This window comes from Xiphias gladius, chromosome 8, assembly GCF_016859285.1.
Source record: "Xiphias gladius isolate SHS-SW01 ecotype Sanya breed wild chromosome 8, ASM1685928v1, whole genome shotgun sequence".
Classification (NCBI taxonomy): domain Eukaryota; kingdom Metazoa; phylum Chordata; class Actinopteri; order Istiophoriformes; family Xiphiidae; genus Xiphias; species Xiphias gladius.
The window spans coordinates 2,511,546-2,534,834 of record NC_053407.1 but is presented as its reverse complement, the minus strand read 5'-3'; the positions used below and the strand labels follow the sequence as shown (position 1 = coordinate 2,534,834).

General features: G+C 38.6%; 1 protein-coding gene across 2 annotated transcripts; it reads right to left on the bottom strand.

Annotated features, from left to right (window-relative positions):
• Positions 1-7,777: 7,777 nt before the first annotated feature.
• On the bottom strand, positions 7,778-19,569 carry chst6 (carbohydrate sulfotransferase 6). 2 transcript variants are annotated; one of them, XM_040133552.1, is made up of 2 exons: positions 19,395-19,569; positions 7,778-9,139 (listed from the first exon to the last, which is right to left on the bottom strand). In XM_040133552.1, exon 2 carries the CDS (start codon positions 9,019-9,021, stop codon positions 7,825-7,827), a length of 1,197 nt encoding a protein of 398 aa, XP_039989486.1. In that variant the 5' UTR covers positions 9,022-9,139; positions 19,395-19,569; the 3' UTR covers positions 7,778-7,824. The 2 variants fall into 2 exon arrangements, with proteins under 2 accessions (XP_039989486.1, XP_039989487.1); XM_040133553.1 differs by having other exon boundaries at positions 7,778-9,105.
• Positions 19,570-23,289: the final 3,720 nt, after the last annotated feature.

Below are 23,289 nucleotides of genomic sequence, written 5' to 3'. Positions count from 1 at the left end.
TACCTGACCCTCTGCTTAGGTAGCAATGAAGAAAAAGCTGGTGGAAACCCTCTCAACACAGACTTTTCTTACTCAGACAGGAGGGGATATACCAAAAAGAAACCTTGTGCTGGCATTTGCTACAGATAACTGGAGGAAGGCCCATCAGATTTGTAACATTAATCCCTATCATAACAGAGAGTCATCAATATGTTACAATATATCATTGAAAATGAATAAAATAATCTATCATGTGGGAAAACTGGATAAGAGCAGAAATAATGCTATTGGAAGAACTGTTTGATGGGAAATATTTGCTCTTCTTTGAACAGCTTGTGTCAAAATCTATCCTGGAAAAAAATTCAGAAGTATATTGAAATAAGAAATTGTATTATATCAGGAGATAGAAAGAAAAATCTTGCCCCCGTTACTTCCATTCAGGAGTAATGGCAATCAAGTTGGAGGCTTGGAGGGGGTACGTCTAGGTTTTATAATTTGCTTACAAAGCATCAATCACCAAACTATGAGGGTGTTAAACTCACTTGGGATAAAGATCTTGGGAAATCTATTCACAGGGAAACTTGGAGGAAAGCAAAAAAATTGTGGTACTCCATAGCTGGGACATGCAGACATGCCTAGTCTCTTCTGGAATACTGAATTGGAATTATTGGACCCCATTAAAATGTTTAGGTTGGGGCTTCTCTGTGGATTACTACCTTCATTGGATTATCTGTTTTTTTCCTAGTTGTGTGTCTACTTTGGGTCCAGAAATCACTAAACATGACAACAATGTACTGAAATCAGATCGTAATTTGAACCCAGCATTATGCATATTCGGGTATTTTGCAAACCTGTCCTCACAGGCCTGTTCCTGCATGAAGCTAGCCCTGATAACGAGAAGCAGAATAGTGTTGAGACATTGGAAGACAAAAGAGTGTTCCTGTTTAATGAATGGAGAAAAGAGCTGGCTACGATGGCTTCTTTTGAGCAGCTTATCCATAAAGTTAATAAGGAAAGTGGCAACCTTGCCATTATTAGTCAAGATAAGGAATAACAATTAAAAACATTAGTCCACTTAATTTGTAAACCTAAGTTCAAGTAATGCCTCAGAAACGTGAGTGAATTTAACTTGAAATCTTGAGTTGAAATAGTGTGGAATTGTATGTTTGTTTGACAAGATAAAGCAAGTTTTCTTGAATGGATAACGTAACATAGATGTTTTAACTCAGAGTATCAAGTTTAAACAACAAATGATGATTAGTTGTACTTGTATAACTTTTTGAGTTGAAATAAAAGTTATCTTCAAGTTGAGTTTACTCACATTTTTAAGGCACAATAGAACTATTTCAGTTGAACCATGTAAATTATTTTTACAGTGCACATGTATGAATATGGGGTACATATCTGGGAGCAATATAGATGATCGGCTTGACAACTGATATTCATGTATCCTGTTAATGTTGTAGTGCTCGATGGTTGACTATGATGTGTGATATTGTATTATAGCCTGTGTCGCACACTGAGGAATGTGCATGTATTTTTTTTATTTATAACCTTTTCTCTCCTCTTTTCAGTTTGTTAGTTTATTTGTTTTAATCTTTTATGTGTTAAATGAGTATTTTAATGCTGAAAAAGCAATTTAGAAGCAAAAATGTGGGGTATTCAAAAATAATGGTATAATATTTTGAATACCCCCACATTTTTTTCTTCTTTATTATATCAGAAAATAATATACCAAGGCCACCGAATTGGCTGGATTCTGATTGGCTGGAAGGTGTATAGTTTATTGTATTACATGCCTACCTTTTAGCAAATCCTCTAGAGCATGCATCCCTGCATTTCACTGCACATGCTGAAAAATACAAATAAATCCTTAAGTCTTGAATCTTGAAAATCTTGAATCTTAAAAAATCAAAAAATACAGTAGAATATATAGGGTCATGGTTTCATAACACTGTCTATTCATATTATCCAGTAATGATTTCAAATGTCGCCTTCTGCAGGTTCAGTGGTCCTCCTCCACTTTGTAATAATACTAAGGTATCATATAGAAGATAACTTCAGGATATGCATACTAATTCTTATCATAAAAACAGGGCTTAATTTGTGCCGGATCCTGCTGGACCAGGATCTGGGGCCCCCTTTGTCACTATGAAAACCTCTGTTTATGTAGGGGATAAAGAGATGCAACAAAGGTCCCCGGCTGGATTCGAAAACAAACAGCCTGCAGTTCTTGGTCAGCATCTTAACCCCTGAGTAACAGGGGTGCCCCATATAGCTATGACACTGTATATACATACATATATATGTAGAGTGGCTATTCTGATCCTTAACGTAAGTAAAAGTAGTGATACCACAATTACTACGAGTAAAAGTCATTCAAAATCTTGCTTTAGTAAAATGGAAAATGTACCTAAAGTTTCAAAAAATAATCATTAAGTAGATTGACCCATATCAGTTATTCTGTTATACTGATTATTATTAATGTTGCATTAATGTGTAAGCATTTTAATGTTGTGACTGGTCGTGGTGGAGATCACATGAACTACTTTATATACTGTTGGATAGTTTAATCATTAACAATGCATAATATTTTATAAAATGACCATAGGTTGACTATGTAAATGTATGAAATGTAGTAGCAAAAAATAGTTAAATAGAAAAAAAAAAGAAAAGTCCGTGCAAGAAGATATATTTACTAATTATAAGCAGTAAAGCATATGTCAACACTGTTATAGAATGGTAAGCTAAAGAATCATTTTGTGGTTACTATATAAAATCTTTTTTTTTTCTTTTTAAGAGGTTCTTTCTCAATGACTATTGGTTTGATAGCTCTTTCTATTCAGAATAAGCATACCATAAAAATCAGTCAGTCAGTCAGTAGAGATGTTCAAATTCTATTTCATACAATTTACTCAGCCAACAGATGGCGCCCAAATGTAAATAATGTACTGCAAAGAAAAGCTTGTCATGTTCTCACAAACAATGTGAAGCCAGCAAGGTTTCTTACCAGCTTTCAGTTAACAGTAACATAATAAAAATGATCAAAGATTACATGTAAATATTTATTGCAGTCATTAGTACCATATAGTTTCTGCTACATAAATCTCCTTCAGATAAATACAAGAACAAACTGACAAGTCTGTCAGCTAAAACATCTGCAAGGCACTGACATTGTCAACTGGCTTTTCATGCAAACTAAAACTTAATAGAAAGGCAAGACGTGGCTAAACAAAAGTAAAGTGTTTCATATTTTTCACATTGTATAGGGACACATGTTAACTGTTCAGGCACTTTATGAAATCAGTGTCAACATCTTCCAAAACATTTGAATAATTGTATAGCGAAAAACACATTCTCTTGATCTTCTTTAGTTCTCTTGACTTAGGACATTAAAATATTGTCAGTTTATCTACACGAGTTGGGACCGCTGGGAAACTTGTCGTTGTGATTCACGGGTTATTTCATCACTCAGCAATATCAGAGTGAGTGATTGAAATGATCATATTGGTGTTAATATGTACTTGGCTTGTGACTACTTAAAATGAGTCAGTGTTTTCTTGAAACTTCATGAATAATATCTATGAGTTGTGAAAGGTTCCACCAGAGAGGTATTTTCCATTCAAAATGGATTGTTTCAGAAGAGGCAAGACTATTCAACAGCTTTTTACTAAAAAGCAAACCCAAAAATACACATTTCTGTCGCAGAACTTGTTTTTCTTCTTTCCCATTCCACGAATCATCTTGTGACCCCTTGAAGCGGACCCAAAACCTTGGTTGGGAACTGCGTTAAACCACTTTACTTAAAATCACAGTTTTTATATTACTGTTAATCAGTTTTTGAAGTATACAATGTTTTGTTTTTTTTTTATTTTTTATATGATTATGTATGATTTGGATTTTACACCTGCTGGGCACTGCTTCGCATTCAATTTCACTTGAGCATCAAAATGAACTTGCAGACTTGACTTGCTTAAGCTACATCATATGGAATTATTATGCAAATAGCGGACTGATTTGAAATGACTATACTACATTCAACGATAATATAACTTAAAATAATAGAATAATTAAAGCAAACATGATGTTCTCTGATGCTGAAATAAATGAGAAAATATTATTGCCTTAAAGTTAGGGAACCACATTCAAAATCAAATTCATCGAAAATGAGATTTGTGGTAAATGAGACAAAATATGCAAAAATACCAGTATGACCCTTAAAAAGAGTGAAGTGAAATCTATTTTTAACTCTAAAAAATGCTCAAGTGTGTCTTATCTTATTATTAGCACCACGGGCAATAAAGACTGATAAGAACTGCAGAGTGCCAGTAATTTATAAATGAGAATGGACAACCTTTGGTGCCAATGCAGATTTGGAATATTGATACATATTGATAGATGATGATGTAAACATGGAAAACAGGGGGAGTAACAGGAGCAAAAGGGAAAACTCTCTCTATGATGATTTATATCTTGAGTACCTATAACACTGCTGTTAAACACTGTTAGAAGAGTGCAGTGTTCAGTTCAAGCCAGCATTCAACATAACACTCCACTGGGAAATCAATACACACTCCTGCACACACACTCACACTCTCCCTCTCTCTTCACACACACTGACAGAACACAATGTACTCAACGAGCACTCTGTTCCACATGCTGCATGTCCCAGGCAGACACACAGAAATGCAACACAGACATTCATCTTCAGCAATATTAACTCTAACTGACTCTTTCTACACAGTAGATGTATTGTATTATAGTTGAATGTTAATCTATTATTGAACTTTAGCAGATTGCTGTTATCACAGTAAGCATTTCTTATTGAATACAGTTCGTGTCAGCAGCTACAAACTGAGCGGCCACCCACTGAGCTAACTCAAAAGCTGGTGTGGAAATGATTTCACTACAATGTGTCTGATGAGACCAAATAACAGCCTGGACTTAAAAATGTCAATGTTACTTGTTAAAGGAATAATCCACCCTACACTAACGTTCACTTATGCTAATATTTCCTGATAACCTGCTATTTTAGAGCTGTATTAAACTTATTTATGGTGGAATTTTCCTTTGAATGCTCAATTTGAATTTACATTCCTTGAGAAAACATCCTAGTCACATTATGCATGCTGCCTCTGTCAGGTCCTGTTTTCTTTATGCTAGCTGCTCAGTGGCTCCATCTGTGAGAGGACCTGTTTTGAATTCCCTGCTCCACTAATTCAGGTGCATAGTGTGCTAAACCAGCCCTGTGTCCCAGTTCCATACTACATACTATCTCTATTATTGATTGTAACAATAACAATGTTATGCACTTAGGAAACAGAGTACCTACTCAAAACTGAAATAAATAAACACAGGACAATGTGGAGAAGCTCCAAAAGTGCCAAAAAAAAATTGAGCATTAAATCCTTGGAAAAACATTATGCCTTCTCTCATTTGTTGTATGTGTTGCTACACATACAACAAATGTGGAGCAACATTAGCATTTATTTGGAGTTGGGTTTCTGCCCAGCTGGTAATTTAAATCCAATATTAACTCTCCATTTAGTTCCATTTTTTTCTCCACCTACTCCTGAGTAGAATTTCCAGTTACTTAGCTGCTAAATGCTCTACCATGTTGACCAGCTAGTAACTTACTTTTAGTGTCTGTCATTTGATGTTGGGCATATAGTGTACAATGGATTAATCAGAGCGTTTTTTTCTAAAAAGAGCTGCCTGCTGTTGCTAGGAATGAGGTTGGTGAGAGCATTGAGACTGAACCAAAGCACTAAAGTTGCAAGCTGGGAAACTAAAACAATGAAAGATGCTGAAGGATGCTAAAACACTCAGTGAAGCTGAGGGGAACTGCATAATTCTCTGTGGGTTTGTCTCTAAAAGCAATCCCTTTCACATTACTGATACTCATGTGAGCCATTGTTAATATGAAAATTCTGATTTGTGCCGCCTTAAGTTTCTAAATTTAAAGAGTTTGTAAAGTGCACACCTACAATCCACATTGATGTCTTGAACAATAACTGCCAAGAATATTTTGTACTATGTTGTACGTTGTACATACAGTAGTGTGCAACTGGGACACTTCTCAGGTTTGCCAACATGTACAAGGAGAAAGTAGTTATTGTTTCAATCAGAACACTCCTGCTACACATTCAAAATAAAAATTAAAACTCATGTTTAAAGGAAACTACTATGCCTTGATTCTTAGATCTGATAAATATCTTAACAGAGAGAACTCAGAGAATCTAAATACTAACTACTAACAGCAGTAGTATCTTTGAGTTGGCTCAGAAGATGTAAACCAACATGATTTAACAGTCTACGAGGGACTAAATGATTTGATCTTTAATCACTGTAAAATGAACTCTACTCAAAACACTAGTTATTCAGTGTATCTGTTTAATTAGTTATTAATCAATCAATCACTAAAAAAGAACAATTACTGTAAACAAACATAAATAAAGAAATGGGCTAATCCAGGAAGAAGAGTTACAGGTAGCCAGCTTAAGTAAACATCTTGGTGCAACTCCTAAACTACCGAACATGGTCAGCAATCATGTATTACTAATTTCATAACTAAGCTACACTAAGTAAACTATTGCACTATAAGCTATATTAGGCAACTTTATACTTGAGGAGTTTCAAGTGGCAGCAAAAAGTAAATGTTTGAATTTGTTCAGACTTTCAGACACTTAAAAGGAACTAGATTTCCCTGAACTGTACTGAGATGGAAGTTTAACCATTAAGCTTGACCTTAGGTTTCTACATAGTTACAGCTGTAGACCAATTTTGTGAATTGGGCTGAAATTAGAGTGTATCTTTGCGTGTAGCAGCTTTAATATTCAAGTGTGGCTTTTCTGATTCAAATACAGTACACCGAGCTAAAAGCAAACTTTCTGGCTAACAATGTAAATTTGCTTCCTTACCTCCCCAGATGTAAATCCATAACATTAACAGACATCCTGTCTAAATGCCATCACTGGCCTCTGACTGGCCTATCCTCCTCTGGTAGAGCGTCATCACTGATCAACAGTCTCCTGTTGGGACAGATAAGGCCTTCAGGGGAAACTGGCATGATGCCCATCTTAAAACAATGTGATTTTCAGTGAATTCACCTTAGTTCTCTGGTAAACACTGACTTCTAGCAGCAGCTCCACAAAATATCAGAACTCTTCAATATGCAGATTTCACAGAATGACAAATTAGCAGTGATTCTTGTGTTGCATGAACACAGCATTTCTGAATATGTTCTGACAATGTGTCACCACCAGAATGCTTGCAATGTGCAAAACCCAGGTCCATATTCACTTTGTGCAGGGTAGAGTGCTGGCCAAAATGAGCATACATGATTCACAAACTGTGGAGACAAACTGGAAAGCTATTTATCAGTGCTGCAGACTGGGTTGTGCCAGTCTGAGTGGTTTTGATCTTGTTTTTTACACGTGTTTTCCAGTTTAGTTTCAAATTTATGGGATACAGTATTTTCTAGCCCTTGCATCACCCCCTCTGTTTTTATTGCATTATGAAATGCAACAAAATGTAATGTCTTACAATACTGCTGTGCTGTCGTTTCACATTTGAATCCTCCCACTCCACTGATAGAGTGAGTTGTGGATCCATCGCAAATCAATGCTTTAACCTTGAACATCATACCAGTGTTCTCCCAGTTGATCAGTCTGTGGCAGGACTCACTAAAGACTTATGCAGCCAATAATGCATATATATATGTATATATACACACACACACACACATACACACACACACACACACACACACACACACACACACACACACACACACACACACACACATGCACATATTCAGTCCCATGTAGTCTCTTGGTAATTGTTTTAACTATTACTTGGATGCTCTGTTTTAGCTGGTAACCAGCTGAACTGATACGGTTCTCTTGGCACAAGCAGGTCTATGTCAAGTCTCTTCTGTTCTTTTTCACTGTTAACTGTCCTGTACCCGAGCAATGACATGGCCCCTTTACACACTTCCTGGATACGTTTGACCTTGCTGTGTGGCAGCATGTTACGCCAAGCCTGGGAGACATCAGCAGCATTTCGTGAAGTGATTTTAAAGGCCTCTTTCTTGGAGCCTTTGCCTTTTCCATGGGTCACTTTGTAGATCCATTCCTCCAACTGTCTGGTCATCTCCAGACCTACAAAGTCATACATGGCAGTTATTTCCCCAAGAGGGTTGCGTGCCAAATCCTCATAGCGGACCATTTTGTAGCGGCCTTTTAAAAATGGAGGGGGCTTAAGGATGGCCCTCTCATTTATGCGCACATGGCTACGACAGATCTCCTGCATGACTTGATACTGCACCTCACCTGCTGCTATGCTTCTTTGCTCCAAGACAATGGCGTTATCACTGACAAAGGCTTTGGCTGACTCCTCTCTAGACCGCACCACAGCCCGCGGGTCTCGGACCAGGTGGATTATGCGGAGATCTAGACTTGGGTCCTGCAGAAGTGGATAGAGGGATTCCAGCTCAAAAAATCGCACTTCTTTTAACACCACGTGACTGTAAGTGCCACAGGCCTCCTCCACCCTCTGCAGGCCCATAGCATCACATGTCTGAAAACACTGAGTCTGGTTGCTGAAGCGGTTGCGTGGTGTGAGAGGACAGGCTGGTGGTGAGCACAGTGCTCGACTGTGACTCCACATAAACAAGGAGGAAACATTATACTGCTCTGGAAGGTAGGCCTCCATTACAGAGAAATCACACTGGAATACACTCCGTAATAGATCCCTCACGGCCATTCGGAGCGCCCTCGCCCCAGGTTTCTGCAGTTTGGTCCACACATGCCAAGCAGGCTCCATAAGATAGAAGACAGATGGGTGCTGACTGAACACCTGACCAAGGAAGGATGAGCCTGATCGCCACGACGACAGTAGCAGAACGTGAACTTTGTCGTTGGAGGATGCAGAGCTGCAGGGACTGAGCTGGACGTACCAGCTGCAGAACAGCACTACTGCTGACCCCTGCAGGATCAGCAGGAAAATCATGGTGCTGAGGTTCACTCTGCAGCGGGGCATGATGGCTGTGGATCACTGTCAGTGTGTGGTGTTTGATGTGGATCTTCTTTTTTTCGTCTTCTGTGAAACAGTGTGTTGCCTCTTCTGCAGAAAAGACAGTTGAGGATGAATGCAAGAGCTGAAATGAAGGAGAAAGAGCCAGAGAGAGAAAGGGGGGGGGGGGGTTGAACAGGAAATGCGTTTTTCCACAATAGAAATGAAAAATCACCACTTAGGAAATCTTACAGTTGGTATAATACAGTATATAATGAAAAGTATAATACAGTAGATAATGAAAAGTGAGGCAACTTTCATCCTAAAATAGTATTGAAAATACTATTATAATAATATATGAAAATAATTAGAGCCCCTGATGAAACTGGTCTTTGATGTATGCAAAGACTAAAGGTTGTTGAACCAAAAGCAACATCATCTCTTGACAGTTTCAGAATCCCTTTTAGTAAGTAAAGTTTATTTATACAGCACCTGTTGATAGCAAGCTTCACAAATTGCTTAACAAGTTGATAAAAACAGTGCGCAAGATCCACTGACAAACTAAGACAGTAGATGCAACATCAATGGAAAGGCCATTCTTATGTCTACAGGAAGGCTGTTCCAGAGCCCAGGTACCACAAAATCAAAATATCTGTTACCCATTCACACATACAGACTCAAAAGCTGGGACAGCAATAGGCTGTTTATTGTGAATGGGACTTGGCAGCACCTGAGCACCACCCGCTGAACTACAGAGACTCCAAAGGCACCCAGCGACATTGCAAGTGAAAGTTAAGAAATGTTCGAGTTTATGCAGCAGCTCTGACAGAATGCGAGAGACAACCAGGCGAGATTCAAATGAGCTTGTTTTAATGACAGCAGAAACAGAAGAACAGAGTAGTTTATTACTCAGCTCCACCAGTGGAGTCGGCATCAGCAGCCTTTTTTGAACGGAGCCATGTGCTCCTCCCCCATAGCAGGAGGAAAGCAACAGCCCATTTCAACCGTCACAGATCACTATCCGGCATGGATCCATTGTCCCCCTAGTTGGACAGGATACTGAGGAGCAGATACTCACTCCAATCCAACCTCCTCTCTTCATGGGTGTTTTATGTCCTGTAGACAGTGGGGATGGAGAAGGAATATCTTGCCTTTTGGGGAAAGGACCAATAATCAAGGTTCCACAGATAGAGGTGCCACAGGTTTTTATTTCCCCTATTTTCTGGTCATGTGGCATGTGGTATATTTTATACTGATATTGTATCTACGCATTCTTAACCTCCAAATAACACTGGCTGTAATGTATCCAACCAAGATGGCATAGATCTGACAGATGTCAGCCACTCAACCAGTGATTTGCCTAGGGCTGCTGCTGCTGCAAAAGGAATCATCAGCAGTGGCTTGCACATTGTACCCAACCTACAACAAACAATGCAAGATCCACATTCCCACCTGGAGCAATATTGCCTTTTGGAGCTCACCTTGTCAGAGATGTTCCCCACTACATCTGGATGTTTCCCTGACATCCAGATGTAGATGTCAGAAAGTGGATGTTTTAACACATCAACTTTCTGGAGCTCACTGCACTACAGAATGATCATCTCCACTTTTCTCCTCAAGTGTGTGACAAACACATTTACTGAGGACAGACAACATCACAGTGGTGGCCTCTCTAAAATGGCAGGGGGAATGAGGTCCAAGTTCCCTTGTTTTGGGATTATGCCAATTTGGCAACAGTTCAGTCTGCAGACAACCGATCTGTTACTACATGCCCAGCTGGCCCATCTCTAGCTGCTGTGCTCAGAAGGGAGCTTAACAGCAGATTCGTGCTTTTTAGGGCTTGGATGGTGACACAGGGTGCCAAGGCAGAGCCTCAAATGGTTAAGCCTATCAGAGGGTTATGGACATACTCATAGAACTGAAGTTACAGCCAGATAACCTCTATTTCTGTGATGGGCTTCTGGTGAAAAACAGACTAGACTTTATCAAAAATATAATGGGCCTCCAAGATATTTAACAGTTATTTTTGGTTAGTTTCAATCTTTTTTTAGATGACAATTAACTTAAATATCATTATGTAGTTCATGGGGAGGGATGGTTTACTTTAAGAAGTTAAAACTGTAGCCTGTTTCAAATAAGTTGGAACACAGCCTGAAATAAACAAGCTCTTTAAAACGGACACTAGATACAGGCCAATGGAGTCAAAGGAATTTGAAAAAAAGTTGAGTGGGTTTGATTCTTAATGGACATGAAGTGTGTGGACTGTAGTAAAGAGGCCATGAATGCAGACACCAACACATTCCAAAGCCACACACAAAATCATCATAGAAAAGGAACTACATTTTTCTACAGTAAGCCTGGTTTATCTCTACACATGAATTCTTGACACCCCACATTGTTTGAATAAGTATTCAAGCATAAATGTCAGTAACGGCTCTATTTGCAGGACGCACTGGCGATATAAGAGAAGGAAGGAAGAAGCTGGACAAGGGGGCAGGTGACTAAGCAACCTATATGACGACTCTCCCTGTCATCTGATCTGGGCTAGGTTACAATATATATTTTATCGCTCTTCTGCCATGTAGTGTAATTGTGCAGTCAATGTTTAAATTAGTACTCTAGGCCTGACTTCAAATTTGCAAAACAAATTGCCTACATGACAACATTTTTAATTAATTCCAATATATTGTAACTACTGTAAACTTAAACTGTATACTTGAAATATCCTGTTCCGAGAACAATCATCATCATCATCATCTACAGTATTTTACATGACACATGCTTCATCGGGCTTCTTTTCATGTTCTTTGTCAAAGTTTAATCTTGCAATTATGTACTGTTTGGTGAACAGTGTTTTTTTTTCTTGGATGCAGTTCTTAGAGGTTAACTTCATCAATGTCCTTTACACAGTCTGATCTGGCACCAAAACACCAGTTTTCACGGATAATCCTTGTACCAAGTCAGAAGAACTAACCTGTCTGTTTTTCAATGTGAGGTTGCGTAAATATAGAATTGCGCATAGCGTTGTTTTTCAGGGACTGTCACTGTGCCTTCTGTTATTTGTAGTATGGCTCTTCCTGTACCTAACCATTGCTGAAGCTCTGTTTAAACTTATGTTCAGTAGCCTACTGATGATCTTCTACCCTCTCCCATCTTTATGAACTCTCACAGTCTAGGTTCTTATTGTTCAGGCAGTTCCTTACCACGTAGAATCATGTTGCATTAGACACAACCCAGGCCAAAATTGAGGAAGCTGTGGTGTTTACAGGTTATTTTATAACCTTATTCATGCTATGAGACTTAATTTGAAATCACAGGTACAATCACTTTTGTTGCAGTGGTCACATTTTATTTTAAAGTACTAAGGTTGTATTGAAGTCGTATTTTGGGGCCTGTATTTTAAATATAGTCTATCTAACCTGTTTGTTTTTAATCCTACATAAGATCAAATACCCTACACTTCAACTAAAAAATATTACAATTATTGTAAGATGACACAGTTTTGAATCATTCAACATTTTAGTGATATTGCACAGGGGTGTACTCAGTTTTATTGTATACTGTATAATTCATTTTATGCGTAGATGTAACTGAGTATATGTGCAAAAGGAGGGAATATGGAATTTTACAATAATAATCAAACCTTGATGTTCTCATGCCTTGATTTTGTCCATATTCAGCGTGCAGTGATAAGTTATTGTTGCTTTACATTATATGTGCTTTCTTAACTACTATCTAACTATTAGTTAGGAATTAAAGTTCCTGGCAAAACATTTTGAAAAAAAACCCCACAGGTCATAAGTGATTCTCCATAGAGTTTCTAAATGGAAAAGCTGTAGGAAAATATGTAGACCATAATGGGAGGATAAAACACTGCAGTTAATAAGAATTCTTTTATGGTTGGATTAGAGCCAAGGAGACCAACCACACCTACTTAGCGGCCTATCCCAGCCTCTCAATGAATTAATCAAAAAAATTGTGAAAAGAAGATAAAGACACCAAATACTGTCCTTCAAAGTTTCCAGTGGGAGATCAAGATCACTGCTGACTGAGGTGCTCCATGCAAGCGTACCATAATCTGCTGTGCTCACTGAACAAATCTAGACATGAACTACTAACCTTCAGACCCTCAGGATACAAAGGTAAACACCAGGCATCATGACAGATCCTTCTTCCTCTCTCTTTACTTCCTTCTCTCCCTATCACTTAGCCTTAGATCCCATCTATAGCAGCTATCATTCACACTATGCATACTACCAAGAACGGGATAAAACACCGTTCTTCCAAAAGATATTACTTCATCTGGTGTTTTGATGATGGTGGTGGAGAGCACTGTCTAACACGTCACTTCTAATTCTCCTATAGGGGGTTGAGATCTGGTGACTGTGAAGGCCATAGCATATGATTCACATCATTTTCATGCTCATCAAATCATTCGTTGACCCCTCGTGTCCTATAGATGGTGGAAGTGTCATCGTGGTTCTCCACTCATGTTTCAGATTTTTCCTTTGTACTTTTCCATCTGTACTTAAAATAATTTACTGTTATACTACTAATGTAATACTAAGCTATTTTTTATCATATGTTTTCTAAAATCCTTGACTTGCCTGACAGAGTGGTCTAGTTAATCAAATCACAATACTTTAACACAAACAAATGTAACTAGAGTTGAAACAATTAATAGATTAGTCATAACTATTTTTATAATCGTTTAATTTTTACTAGCAAAAGGGTAACATTATAAACATTTCTTGATTTTAGACTGTTCATTGTGGACCTTTTTTGTCACCTTGGACTTTAGGAAATTATAACAAGGATTTTTACTATTTTCATAAATTATATAACCTCAAAATATAACAACCTCAAAATAAGGTCAAAATAAGTCAAAACACACCTTGAGTTATTAATTATGACATTTGCTTTCAATTCATTGTTGTTGAGAATGAAAATTCTCATATAAACCTAATGCAACCCAATGAGCCATCTAAGACTGGCCAGTTTCCTTATGGGTTGCCACATACTATAATTCCTATAAGTGGGTGCGGCTGTGACTCAAAGGGACTGGATCCAGATAACTTTGTATTTTCCTTGAAATTTAGACAACCTTGGATTATTCAACTGTTTGCCCAGCAGGAAAAATTTAACAAGAAATCAAATAAAATCCATGAGTAATGTTGAACGACACAGTACTGCTGAACTAAACTTTTGAACCAGCTCCTAAAAAATCTGAGACTCCAACAAGAGTTTCCCACTCTCACTAATGAGATGCTGTTACAATACCTCCAGTTTCTCCTCTTATGAACCATGTGAACCATTGTTGTTAAGTTTAACAGACATCTGTACATACAGTGCATTCAGAACGTATTCAGACGCCTTCACTTTTTTCACATTTTGCTATTTTGCAGGGTTATGCTAAAATGCTTAAATCATTTTTCCCCCTCATCAATACCCCATAATGACAGAATTTTAGAAATTTTTGCAAATTTATTAAAATGAGACACAGACATATCAGATTGACCTAAGTATTTAGACCCTTTGCTATGACACTTGAAATTTAGCTCAAGTGCCTCCCATTTTTCTTGATCATCTTTGAGATGTTTTTACACCTTGACTGGAGTCCACCTGTGGTAAATCCAATTGATTGAACATGTGTTGGAAAAGCACACCAGGTCTATATAAGGTCTCAAAGCTGACAATGCATATCAGAGCAAAAATGTAGCTGTGAGGTCAAAGGAACTGCCTGCAGAGCTCAGAGACAGGATTGTGTCAAAGCACAGACCAAGGGAAGGCTACAAGAAAATTTCTGCTCCATTGAAGGTTCCCAAGAGGATAGTAGCCTCCATAATTATGGAAGAAGTTTGGAACAACCACGACTCTTCCTAGAGCTGACCACCTGGCCAAACTGAGCAATTGGTGGAGAAGGGCCTTGGTAAGACCAGGACCCCGATGGTCACCCTGTGTGAGCTCCAGAGATCCTGTGTGGAGATGGGAGAAACTTCCAGAAGCACAAACGTTATTGCAGCACTCCACTGATCTGGGCTCTTTGTCAGAGTGGCCAGATGAGATCCTCTCCTCAGTGAAGGACACATGAAAGCCCACTTGGAGTTTGCAAAAAAGCACATAAAGGATTCTCAGACTGTGAGAAACAAGATTCTCTCGTCTGAAGAAAACAAGATTGAACTTTTTTGCCTAAATTCTAAGCGTCATGTCTGGAGGAACCCATGCTCCAGTCATCACCTGCCCAATACCATCCCAATGGTAAAGACTGGTGGTGGCAGCATCATGCTGTGGGGTGTTTTTCAGCTAAAGGGACATGGGGAGTTGTCCGGGATGAGGGAAAGCTTGAAAGGAGCAATGTACAGGGATATCCTTAATGAAAACCTGGCAGTGAGTGAAAGCCAGAGTGCTGAGAACCTCAGACTCGGACAAAGGTTCACCTTCAAAAAGGACAATGACCGTAAGCACACAGTCAAGAAAATGGAGGAGTTGCTTAGGGGCAATTCTGAGAATGTCCTTGAGTGGCCCAGCCAGTGTCCTGAATTTAACTGAAACTCAAACATCTCTAGATGTCATTTTTACACTCAATAACCCATTATGTCAAAGTGAAAACATGTTGTTAGAAATTTTTGCAAATTCATTAAAGATTGTCATCTGCTAATTCGAGGGTCTGCATTAGGGATGGCTTCTGATAGCTGGTTTCATTTTGGATCCAGTTCCAAGTTGGTAAAATACCCAGATTTCTTAAATTCTCTCATTCATGATCTCTCTTAGATAGCCTCTTTTTCTTCACTGGCATCTACAAAGAAAAACGACTGGTGATGTATACAAACACCTGCTAAATCAGCAACACCATTGCCAACATAGATTAAGTGAGCGTGGCAGATTGCCTTAACTTAAACTTTCCAAAAGTATTGATATATTTCACTAAAGTCAACAAAACAACTACTACAGGCAATATTTGGAGGAGAGTACTCACAAAGAGTACTGACAAAGGGGAGAACAACGAGTCCCTTTCTTACATATTTACAGCGGGAAGAAAAAGTATGTGAACCCTTTGGAATTACCTAGTTTTCTGTATTAATTGTTCATGAAATGAGATCTGATCTTCATGTAAATCAAAATATGAAAAAAGGGAATTGCGCTTAAGCTAATAACACACAAACAATTATAATCTTTTCTTTCTTTACTTATCACACCCATTAAACATTCCCAGTGCTGACAGGAAAAGTAAGGTTCTGTCTGGTCCACTCCAAAAGGTGGATTTTCTTAAGTCTGCAGTCATTCTGTGGTAGATTTACATCCATGTTTAGGGTCATTGTCCTGCTGTATCATTGCATACAATGATAAACGTGGGAATTCATTTCCCCCTCGATGATGGCGAGCTGTCCAATCCCAGAGGCAGCAGAGAAGCCCCATATCATGACACTCCCTTCACCAGAATTTAACATTGGGATGATGATTTCATGTCTTTATGCAGTGCCCTTTTCACGCCATATGCAGTGCTGCATGTTCTTTCCAAACAATTCAACCTTAGTTTCATCAGTCCACAAAACATTTTCCCAGTAGCATTGTGGAGTGTCAAGGTGCTATTTGGCAAACTTAAGGCAAGCTGTGATGTTTTTTGGGAGAACAGCGGCTTCCCCCATGATGTTCTGCCACAGACACCATGCTCCACGCAACCATGCACCATGATAGACTAATAAAAGAGATGTTAACCAGCTCAATGATTCAATAAATCCCTTAGCTGTTATTCTGGGGTTCTTTTTTCCCTCACTGAGCAAAGGTGTATTGTACCTTTGTAGTCATCTTAACTGGACACCACTGCTACGCAGACTAGCCGCAGAACTAAATTGTCTCTTTTTATAGACAGTTTGTCCAACTGTGGACAGATGAATATCTAAACTCTTTCAGATTACCCTGTTACCCTTTCCAGCTTCATGCAAATCAACAATTGTAATTGTAAGTTGTCTGAGATCTCTTTTTTGTAAGGCATGGTTCACATCAGCAGATGCCTCTTGTGAATAGCAAACTCAAAATGTTTGAGTGCTTGTTATAAGTCAAAGTAGCTCTACGACACACCTCCAAACTGGTTTCATTGACTCGACTCCAGTTTTACTAACTCCTGACTCCAAGTAGGTTATATTGATGTCATTAGCCAAGGGGTTCACATGCTTTTTCCATCCATACACTGAATGTTTAAATGATGTATTCAATATGGATAACAACAATACAATGATTTCTGTGTTATTTCTGAAAACAGATTGTGTTTGTTCATAATTGTAACTTAGATGAAGATCTGACCATATTTTAAGATAAATGTATAGATAAATGCAGGTAATTCCAATGAACAGAGATGTTAACCAGCTCAAATGATTCCTTTAATCCTTTAGCTGTTACTCTGGGGTTCTTTTTTCCCTCACTGAGCATTAAAGTATGTGAATTAGACAGTTCACTTACTTTTTCTTTCAATCATGTTAAAGGACAAGTTTGTGGCATTTTTGATAACTTGAGAAGGACAAGTGCTCTGACTCAGCCTGCCGCCATTACTCTGTCTTCTGCGACCCAGCAGATTCTGTAACTTGAAGCAGTGCAACAATGATTTCGGCTTCATGTTTAATGCACTGTGCAGGCAGAAAGATTTATTTAGGAGATATTTGCTGAATCATTAAGTAAAATTCATATTAAAATATATTTTGCTCACTTGGGGTAAAACATTTTTGACGGTAAAATTGTAGGGGTACAAATATTGATCTGCAAGAAAGCATACACAGCAAGTTTCAAGGTTTTGTACTCAAGCTTCTGCTTTTCTGCTTATTTCTGAAAATGCAGTTGATCAACAACATGCTGTGTAATCTGCTTGCTGTGCTCAGCTGTCTGCATGAAAGAACATTAACCCAACAAGCTTCTCAGGGTTGTTTCAGGATGTTGTGCAGCTGCATAGAGCAGCCATGACCATCAGCAGAAAGAGCACTGTGTTCACATGATAAATAAACTACTCAGCCAGGCAGTCTTCAACATCAACCTCAAACAGCTGCTCATTTTGTCAAACTTTTGGTTAAAGGCTTCCTTCAATTAATTGTGCTAAAAACTATACAAACATTGCACAATGATGTATTTGGTAATTAAAAGATGAACTAACTATATGACATCCGGCTACTGATCATAATACAGCATACATACTTTTTGACCATTTAAAATAAATCTGTTTGCTATCAATTCAAAACAGTTTGCAAAAGTTTGAATAAAGATGCTGGCAAACAGAGGTCAAATGTATGTGTCATCGAATATAAAAACAGGGCAATAGGGCTGAACTACACCGAAATTCAATACTGTCAACTGGCTGTTGACTTTCGTGGATTGGAGTCATCATGACATGATTAGGGCTGCCACTAACAATTATTTTCATTATTGATTAATCTTACACTAATTTTCTCTGTCCATAAAATGTCAGAAAATAGTGAAAACTGGCTCTTATAATTTCCCACAGCCTAAGTGAAATCTTGAGATGCCTTGAATTGTCCGACTAGCAGTCCCAAACCCAAACTTTCACGAATGACAAAGAAAAGCATCAAATCCTGATCCCTTGTTGTTTTACGTTACTTCTGTTGTCAAGATGAGTAATTCTGGGCAAAACGTATTTAAAAACTTTTTTAAAAAGTATACAATTAAAGTTTGTAATTATATATAAGTTTTACCTGATGTCGAAATATATAATAAATGTAAGAAAAATAATCCCGTAAATATTATGATAATTTATTCATTCAACCACGTTTCCCTGCCATGTAGGCCGTTGCTCCTCCTATACAGACTGCAGGTTACTCACGTTACCTCCGTGACCGTGTTCTGCTCTCCAGGGACTATTACAAATTGCTTAGTCTCGAACTGGGACGCCCCAGGAGCACTCGAGGGTGAATCGGAACAGTCTCCGGCGAATGTTGCATTTAAATCTTATGGCTGAAGTTATGTAAGTTGTATTCGTATACACCTCAAGGACATATTATTGCCGTGTGGGCCACCAGGTAAAATTAAGAACCGCCTGGATCAGGTGTTAGATACGCAAGACACGGACAAAATTGGATTAATGGGAAGTTATGGAGTACCCTTCTTCTATACGGGTGTGGGGGGGTTGACATGAAAACTTTAAATAAACATAACTTTTTCTATGCGTTTAGCCACAAAACCAAACGCTAGTTTCCGAATGTGTCTGATTTGGAGGACGAAATGGACGATTTATTGATGCTTTGTCCCAAAATAGTGCGTCCGCTAGCTTCTTCACACCGGTCCCACGGTAACTGGCGGCATGAAATCCCCAAGGTGAACAGAAAGAAACAGTCCTGGACGAAGAGGAGACGAGATAGTCTGTTTATTTATTTTCCCAACATTTAGCAGAAATATCTTACCTTTCGCTTTGTTCTCGGTCGTTCTGCCTGGCGACGGAGCCGCTGCGCAGTACACTATGTCCCAACGACCCGCGGTCCTCTCCTCTCTTCCACTCTGTCTTCGGCCAGCAGCGGCTCGGCTACTTCCACACTCCGGCTGTATGCGAAGCGGAGTCTTGAGACGTGGCCAGTGGCTCTGCTGCGCTGACTGGCAGCGTGCTGGGTGGAGGCTGGTGGTCAGAAATAGAGGAGGGTGGTGAGGGGGTGTAGTGGAGAAGGCGGGACCTGAGACCGCTTACAGTGTCTCAGCAGCAGGAGGACAGAGGCACCGTGCTGCGAGCTAACCTTTGAGGGTCTTTGTTACATCTGCTGAGTCATGGCTAAATTAGTCCTGCATAGCCAGACCTACTTTCACAGCGCTGTATCAGCCTCAACAGGTCTGGACCACTAAACATTTATCCTACTCTTCTAACCTACTGTCAGTTCTTATCGTAGAATTAGGCAACATTGATAGATGAAAACGTGGTTACAAGGATAAACATTATTCATTTGAAGTTAGATATTATGTAAATCTAGTACCTAGGTTTACAGATATAGTTGCAAAAAGGAAGAAACGCTTACGCATGGGAATGAGAAGTAGTAACGTTGCAAAGTTCACAATGTATGTTATGAAAAATGTCATTATTTTATCATATTGTTATTATAGAATATTTTATATAATCAAATATTCAGGTATTTCTGTCAAAATCATAAAAGCAAATATTCTACACAAAAATAACTACTTTTAAAAAAAAACATTCCGAATAATGTGAGGTTGTCATGACAAAGTTTGATCTGCGTTGAGCAGCTCAGGTTAGTTGACAAAGACAAAACGCCGAAAGAGCAAAAATTCTTTTAAATATTTTACCACAAATGTTCAATAACAAAATGAAAATTTTGAATATATATCTTTGAATATTTTTTGAACTATACGAAAGTTTAGTTTGTAACTAATCAATGCAGTGGTGGCATGTACAACAACTACGTAAATTTACTTGAAACTGTATTTGAGTAAGTTACACTTTTACTCTACAACATTTTAGAGGGAAATATTGGATATTTATGTGACAGCTATAGTTATGAGCAGATTGTTAATATTGGCTCCACTTCCACCAGTTACAACAGTAAAATGTTAACAGTGTTTAACAATTTTGTCAAAACACTAAAATAACCAGTATTCTTTAGCAGCATGTCTAACAATTGCATGTTTTGGACATGATATTGCCATATATGCAGTTGCACGAATTGAGTAGAATGGACCTGAGTTTAGCTCCCCTGGACCTTGGTGAATGAACTGGAAGGGAGAGAGATTGATCACAAGATTCATCCAGAGATATGTTTCCTTGATGTGCCAGACTCATATCCTGTCATTCAGCTCTCTGCTGCCAAAACCAAAGCTTTTTGGTCACTAGTAAAAGCCTGTATGGAGAAAGAGGAGATGGGGGGGGACTTTGCCCCTAGGCACGAATGTGGAATCAGTTTGAAACAGCCACAGTAAGGTGTAAAAAAAGATACAGTGCTCTGCCATTCAAACAAAAGACACTCACAGCCTTTGTAACTGTGTGTGATGGTACTATTATTCATTTTAAACAAACTGGTTAAATAGCTGTTTCTTACTTTGTCACTGCATTGCTCATAAACAAACACACTAATTCTTCTGAGATACGATCCCCTTGTCTTGATAGCAATAATGATGACGGGAATGTGTCTGTTGGTCGGTCCACACTTTCAATATCTAAACTAGTGTTTAGATAGATTGTCATGAAATTTTCTGTAGACATTCATGGTGCCCAGATGATTAACCTTACTTACTTTGGTGATCCCCTGACTTTTTCCCCAGTGCCACCAGCAGGTCAAAGTTTTCACTTATCCTGTGAAAGATCTCAACATCTGCTAGATAAACATCCATGGCTTTATGAGAATGACGCCTAATAACGTTTGGGATCCCATTTAGGATTAGTATTTGGGTCCACTTAAAAACACATTACACTTCCGCTTCACCTTACACATGAACAAAATACTACTGACATACACTGTATATCAACGGATTACATGGTAAACAAGCCAATTAACGCAGCCGCTGCTAAAAGATAGAAAGAACTCAGGTATGTTTTATATTTAATGTTATCGCTTCAAGGCTCCTCCCCGTAGGTTGTTTGCGCAAGCAGCTTGTTACAATCCGTAGTGACAGCATGTTTTATTCTTAAACAACACCTAGTGTTCGTGTGAGACAGTATCTTTTCAGCCAAACGCAAAAAAGTTTTTGTTCAAGTGACAAAGCCCTCTAGTGGCCATAGTAATTATGGCAGGAGCAAAGGAGGAAGTCAGGAGACCTCGGTCCGCAGATCTCGGTCCGCATCCCGACCAAACGGCAAGTCTATCCAGACCCAGCCCACATCTTATGTTGTGAATACAATACATTATGAAGTGTACTGTTCTCGATTTTTGAATACATTTTCTATTGATCAATAAATTGTTAGTGATTTTGAATATACAGTGTAGCTGGAGATTCCTCACAGCAATGATGTCCCCAGATTCATGTGGTTTTAATGTGGCTTATTTCCCTATCTTTGACATCGTTGTCGTGGCGACGTTAACTGCTGGAGAGAGTGTTGTGTGTTGTTGCTGCAGAGTTCGGAGAATTTGCTATCAGCTCCTAAATCGCAGATATAGATTGTGATTTGTTTTCTTTAATAGACATATTCTTAAACTACATTTGCACTAGTTGTAGAAAGTGTGGAAGTGAGAAATAAACATGGACTAACTGTCTGAGCCTTGTGTGCCTCAGTTTTGTGCTGGCCCAATCACAACAGATGTGAGATTTGTGGGACAAACAACCTATGGTTGTTTAGATTAAGGTTAAGACTTGTTGGTTGTAGCTGCACTTAAACTGTGTCAATCCACATTAGGGTGGCTGCTAATTGGTTAAAATGTAAATGTTCTAAGGGCAGATGGAAATTTTTGGTACTGTAGTTAAAAAACACAGGGTGTGACTTAGAAAAATGTCTGGCCCAACCTAAACTGGCAGACTGAGTGGCTTAAATGAGCTAATACAGTGGTACTGGTCCAGAACCACACACACACACACACACACACACACACACACACACACACACACACACACACACACACACACACACACACACACAAAACAAACTAATAGTGGACATGCTCATATGCTAACAAACATCTCCTGGGACAGTGAGTCAGGGAGAAAGAGAGTGAAAAGGAAAACCATGACGATTGCCTCTAAAGTACTGCAGAGTATCCTCCCACAAAATACAACATGAATTCTTCATAAATCATCATTAAGTAAAAACAAAGACGATTATTCAAGATGCAATGTGTATCATAGTTTGTTTTCACTGGTTATCAATACGGTGCTTATGGCTGACCTGCTCGATCACTTCACATAAAGACTACATAACCTCAATACTACGTATCAGTCAAGCTCAGAAAGCGCTTCTCAGCGTCTCAGTCAAAGTTAAGTCAGTTTCTATTCTGCTGAAAGTGTGTGGTATGGGTTATAGTGGGAACTTAATCACTGACATATTAACAAGGTTTAAGGATTAAGGAAGGACTGAGAACAGAAGAATGTCACTGAAAATTCTAAGTTCCATTTTTCCAACTGCCTGGCCATTATTCTGCTGTTACTGCATCATTGTTTACATTATTAAGTAAGAGCTAATTTCACTGTTTGCTGTTACTTACAAATGAATCTTTTCAGTCCAAAAAGGGAATAAAGGATACAAGGATTCTTTGGGATTCAATTCAAGGTTTTATAAAAAGCAAGGCAATTTCTTATTCATCTTAGATGAATAAAGAATACTTAAATAAAATCTGTTAACTAGAAACATTACTTTCCCATTCAGAGCAG

Bases quoted from the DNA above. Each gene is read 5' to 3' on its own strand.
- chst6 (XM_040133552.1), bottom strand. From the start codon at position 9,021: ATGCCCCGCTGCAGAGTGAACCTCAGCACCATGATTTTCCTGCTGATC.